Genomic DNA, 6,280 nt, shown 5'->3' on the forward strand with positions numbered 1-6,280 from the left:
AATTAAGGGGGAATACCAGGGCCAAGAAGTGGGAGTGAGTGGGTAGGGGAGTGATGGAGGAGGAGGTTATGGGGGACTTTTGGGGTAGTACTGGAAATGTAAATGAAGAAAATACCTAATAAAAAATTATTAAAAAAAAAGAAAAGCCCCTCCCCCTAGAGCTATGGTTCTGAATTGTGTAGAAATGTGCCCTACTGTGTGCCTCGCAGTTTATGGAAATACATCCCAATAAATCACATTTGGATTACATAAAACTCCATCTTTGAAGGTAAACATGGCTGAATTCACTTCCACTTACTGTGTGTATGAAAAAAAAGACAAATCAAGAAAGAAGCAGGACCTTGAGGAACTTTGCACTAGAACCATTTTCAGAAGAATAAGGTGATTTTTTAAAAAAATTTCCAGTGCAAAGAAAAATACAAAATATCAGACTTTGTACATTTCTGTATTTCTTGCAATGTTCCTTTGTTATTCAGATTTGCAGACTTTTATATCCCTTTTGAACTGACAAGGTTCAAGGCTTCAAAATAAACGAGTATATGAAGAAGATATCACAGCATCATCATTTATTATGTTCCTTTATAGGTTTTGTTTGATTTATACTCTACACAGGGCCATTTATAGGACCCAATTTTAACCCAGCATCAGCATAGTCTTAATTTCATGTGATTGCTTTCCTGCTAACTGTGATGGTTACAGGGATTCCCTACTGCAAATGAATAAACACACACACACTTTTTTTCTTTGATTAGAACTGTAATACAGAACAATTTTAGGACATAGTTTTTCTAGTAAAGCAATATAATTTAAAGGATTAGGTATTTCAAATAATTTGGCAGCCTGGTGTTATGGTCATTTCATTATGGTTTTAGATACACAACAATCTAGGAATGGGGTGCTCAGGGCAACAGGAGTGTGTAGGAGAGCACAGGAGAAATATAGGTGAAGGGACAAGGAACCCAAAGACAGCGTGACTCTCATTTTCCACATCACAAACATGCATGCTGAGATACTAATGAGTTGGGAAGACATTTTGACCACTCTTAGTTGAGTCATATCTATACTTCAAGTTGAAGACTGACTCTTGTTTGTTTGCTAAATATTTTTAATGTCCAATTTAAAATAGAATGAAAATTAAACATTAAAACAAAAAAATATTAGGGTTGTTGGGAAGTGGAGATGTTGGGAAAAGGGTTAGGTAAAAACTATTTTACTGCAAGTTACAGATGAAGAACATTCATTGGCTAGATTAAGTTTAGCTACATATCACAAATCACATGTATTAAATTTGGGGCAAGCATTTGACTTGCCCTTTCATTAAACAATGAAATTTAAAGCTTAACAAAACTTACTACATGCACTGGGCACAGAATTGATGAAAATATATTGATGTCTATAAATGATGGTAAAATATTAAGTTCTTGAGCATAATTAAAAAGCAAAACAAATGAAATTCAGTACAAAGTCTTACAGTACATTACATTAAGGTGAAATAATTGATCCTGAAAACATACTTTATCTTCAGAGCATAGTAGCAAACATTAGGTTATTTTATTTCAGTTGTACACAGACAAGAAGCCTTGCAGAATGGCTGGACAGCTGGATGTAAGCACCCATAAAGTTTTACTTGCTTATCACAGTTGTTGTATTCATCATAATAAATGCAGGGGTTAGCTGGAAAACAAAAAGAATGGTATGCAACAATGTGCTTAAAACAGTTGTAACCATTAAATAAAGACATCATACGTCAAGAAAAAAGCTCTATATAATAAAGGATTAACTTGATTAAGGTTAGTTTTTTAGGTTAATGCAAAACAATTGACATGTTGAATCAGATCCTCATGAAGGAAAGGAGAAAGTGCTTGACATGCTATGAAGCATGTTTATTCAATATCAGTTTTGTAATTGGTGACACTGCACCTGAACAGACTGGAGATAAGTAATCTTTGCAATTTCTCTGTCATTTTGAGAACAATATTACCATTAACATTATGATAAGACACTGACATTTCAGTCACTTTTAAAAATGTATTTGAGGTTTATCACTGAAGGATCTACTCTTTTTCCACTAATTGATTTTTTTCTTTACTTTACATCCCTATATCTGTCCCCCTCTCCTGCCAGGATCCCATTTCCACAGGTCCTCCTTCCTCCTCCTTCTCCCATCCCTTTCTCCTCTGAGAGGGTAGATGCTTCCCCTTGGTATCACTGTACTCTGGCAGATCAAGTCTCTACAGAATTAGGCTCATCCTCTCCCACTGAGGCCAGACAAGGCAGCCCAGCTGGGGGAACTATATCCAAGCAACAGGTTCAGGGACAGCCCCTGCTCCAGTTGTTTGGGGACCTGCATGAAGACCAAGTTACACATTTGCTATGTATTTCCAGGAGCCTAGATCCAGCCCATCCTCACTCTTTGGTTAGTGGTTCAGTCTCTGGGAGCCCCCAAGGGTCCAGGTGAATTGACTCTTTTGGTCTTCCTGTGGACTCCCTATCCCCCTTGTGGCCTGCAATACTTCTCCCTATGCTTCCACATGACTCCCATAGATCCAAGAAAAAGAAAAAAGAAAAAGTGCTTTCCAACCAACTTTCTCTAAAGACACATTCATTTCAGTGCCTAATCAGGCATGAAACTATCATCACAAGAAATTCATCATCTGTGAGATCTCAGTACTTGGTTTTATGGTATGAAAATAGGGAAAGCATTCAAACTAATTGAAGAATTGCCATGCTAGCCTCTTCCTCAACATAAAGAAATACAGCATAAAGAGAGATCCTCCTGCTTGTGAGGCAAAGAATTAAGTCCAGGCCATGTACTTGGATCTCTTTAGGAAACTCATAAACCACCAAACCCAGACACTATTGCATATGCCAGAAAGATTTTGCTGACAGGACCTGATATAGCTCTCCCTTGTGAGGCTATGCCAGAGTCTGGCAAACACAGAAGTGGATGCTCACAGTCATCTATTGAATGGAACACAGGGCCCCTAATGGAGGAGCTAGAGAAAGTACCCAAGGAGCTAAAGGGGTCTGCAACCCTATAGGAGGAACAACAATATGGACTAACCAGTACGCCCAGAGCTCGTGTCTCTAGTTGCATATGTAGCAGAGGATGGCCTAGTCAGCCATCAATGGGAGGAGAGGCCCTTGCTTTTGTGAATATTATATGCCCCAGTACAGGGGAATGCCAGGGCCAGGAAGCAGGAGTGTGGGGGGGTGGTTGGGGAGCAGTGCCGGAGAGGGTATAGGGGACCTTGGTGATAGCATTTGAAATGTAAATGAAGAAAATATCTAATAAAAATGTCTTAATTAAAAAAAAAAAAAAAAGAAACTCAACATGGAGAAATCCAGTATCAGGAATTGTCCAGCTCCTACGTCTAAGTCACTGTTAATGAACAGAGTCTCTAGACCTGTGTCATTCAGGTCACTATAAACATCCTCCACCATCCCTCTGATGTCGCAAAAGACAGTGTTCACTCTTAACCAGTACAAAGTAATATTATCCAAGTATAGGAAAGTCACGTTTGCCCTCCTTAATTAACCTAACATATATCGTGATACGTTGTATAATCAGCGACTCAAAATGGAAAGTTAGAAAGGAGATTCTCAAGAGCAGTGTGCTGACATATTCCATGCCCCGCATCTTAGGAAAACAGGGACTTGAACATTTTTTTAGTGTGGAAGGAAAGAAACTGTGAAGCAGGGTTTCTGTATCTGCCAATGTTATGTTTGTAAATGAAGGAAAGATAAATACAAAATGAGAAAAATTAGGTCAAAGGGAATTTTTACTATGCCTGTCCTATAGAAAAAAAATGCTGCAGGTGATTCTTTAAGCTGAACAAATTTACCTATAAAATGAACAGTGGAAATCCTGGGAAGTATAAAATTCAGTGAAAATAGTAATTCTGCACACAAATTCAGGATACTCCAATATTACAAATGTAATGCATAAGCTACCCATCTCTTTAGTATAAATACTAAAACTAAAATAGTAAAATTAATAACAGGTTCTTTAATATACTGAAGTAAGAGATTTAGAAAGATGTAAAGTTTGACATGTAATAAGAATCTAACAGAAGAGAAAACAGTCTGCAAATATAGTCTTTTAAAAAATCAAAGTATCCTCCATTTATTTTTATTATTTTATCTAAGTTTCTGTTATTTCTAAATTCTATAATACAAAATGTAACAGGGGGTACCTCACATCTGGTGCTAAGTTCCTTTGACAACAATTGCTAAGAAAACATCTTTAATAGAAAACAAACAAATAAGTCAGATATCAAAATGTACTATTATATTAAGTAATCTAACTGCAAGAAGGCTCTGTGAGTGGAAGAAAATGGGTTATTTGAAAACTAAAAAGCAAGTTTGAACAATGACATCATTATTGATGTAAATAAATTAATCTTCATTTTCCACCTAAAAGACATAGGAAGTGAACAAACAGAAAACAAGACAATGCTTAAATATATGTTGGTTGCAAGAAAATCTCTGGGGATTCACACTAACAGATAGTATATTAATGAATCAAGATATTCCATGTTAATAAAATTCAGATGAAAGCAAGTGTCACTCCATTAATATCAGATAAAATAGACTTCAGGAAAAATCAAAGAAGGTCGTTATGTAATGATAAACAGTAAGTGGGTAAAATAATAAAAATTCTAAGTGCATATGCATAAAAGCTTCTAAATATACAAACCAAATATTAGTAGCTTTCCAAGAAGTGATGCATGAGGACTTTAACACTCCATTGTCATCAACGGACATATTGTCCATGAAGAAATTCAACAAACAGAGGAGTAAATTTAAGATGTAGACCAAACACACATACTTTATTTATGAATGACTGATAGAATGGGAAAAAAATGGGACTCTCTTTATGAGTGCTAGTTTCATAAGTGGCATGAATTATATGTTATAATATTTAACTTATAATTTAAATTAATAATAAAATATTTTAAATTTTGATACTTATGTATAGTATTTATCATTTTTATCCTTTACTCTTCCTCATAGGATCCCACCAATGTTTCTTCCTCTGTCTCTCTTTAATTGATGACTCTTCTTTACATTTTATATATGTGTCAAGACTTGGATAACCTATTATGGGTCTCATCCCTAAAAAAATCTGATTTTCTTCCTTATTCATTCATTTATTCTCTCTCTCTCTCTCTCTCTCTCTCTCTCTCACTCTCTCTCCTTCCTTCTTTCCTTCCCTTTCCACTTATTTCCTTTTCTTTTTCCTTTTTAAATTTTTTATTACTTTCTCTTTATAGCTGCACAACTTTACTTATATTCTGCCCATTGTATTCTGTCCCATATGCTCTAGAGGCATATTTTTCTATTAATACTGTCCTGTTGACTAATATAGTTTTGTAGTATATATTAAAGCTTGGTATTGCAAGGCCTGGTCCCTCACATTTTCTCAAGAATGCTTTGGCTATTTTTAATTAATTTATTATTTATTTTACATCCCAACTAATGTTTCTACTTTCTATCCTCCTCTTCTCCCATTTTTCCTCTCTCCCTCTACAACTTCCATTCCCTGCAATCTCTCGTCTACTTTTCCTCCCCTGTTTCTCTTTAGAAAAGGAGAGGTCTCCAAGTTGCAGGACTATACTCCCTTTTAAAACAATCACTAATTGCCTATAGGTTTTTGTCTATAGAGTTGGAGCCTTGTCAGATTGTGACATTCACAATCCAAGCTTAATTTCTTTGATTTTTGTGTCCAAAGCCTGTACTATCTTCAGCATCAGGGTCTTCCCTTAAAGTTCTGGCTGGCAGGCAAGGCATTGGAAATAGACTTTATTGTGTTTGAGTCTCTTAGACACTCCTGACCAACAATTGGAAGGAAGGTGTCACATTCCTGGCTCTCAAGATTTTGTTAGATAGTCTATGATTTGGGGAGAAAGAAGCATTGGGGGAAGCATTATTACTCCAAGTCATATAATTAGATTTAAACTGTGTATGTATTTTGAACTAAACATAAAATATTTCCACATATTTTTAAAACAACCTTACTGTTATATATTCCTCAGTCGTCTTTCTCCCTACATATTGCCCTTCTTCCTTTATCCCCAGTTATAGTCTCCTTTTTATATTTGCCATTTTCACCTTCATCGTGCCTGTGTCCCACTATTCACTTTTCTAGAGCTGTCAGCCCCACACTGTGGTCTCTCTTACTCTCCTTATTTCTGTAGGTTACCCCGGGAGGTACATGCATCCACACTGTGGTCTCTCTTACTTTCCTTATTTCTGTAGGTTACCCCGGGAGGTACAT

The 6,280-nt window shown here is 36.2% G+C and overlaps 1 protein-coding gene across 1 annotated transcript in view; it reads right to left on the reverse strand.

Moving 5' to 3' along the window:
- Positions 1-1,098: 1,098 nt before the first annotated feature.
- The window catches only part of Crisp1 (cysteine rich secretory protein 1), a 28,549-nt gene continuing 23,367 nt past the window's right edge, over positions 1,099-6,280 (reverse strand). Inside the window, exon 8 of the mRNA XM_021174043.1 lies at positions 1,099-1,674. Within this exon, the coding sequence (XP_021029702.1) occupies positions 1,547-1,674 (128 nt within the window). The 3' untranslated portion in view covers positions 1,099-1,546. The remainder of the gene's footprint in view (positions 1,675-6,280) is intronic.

The sequence above is a fragment of the Mus caroli genome, chromosome 1, assembly GCF_900094665.2.
Source record: "Mus caroli chromosome 1, CAROLI_EIJ_v1.1, whole genome shotgun sequence".
Taxonomy (NCBI): domain Eukaryota; kingdom Metazoa; phylum Chordata; class Mammalia; order Rodentia; family Muridae; genus Mus; species Mus caroli.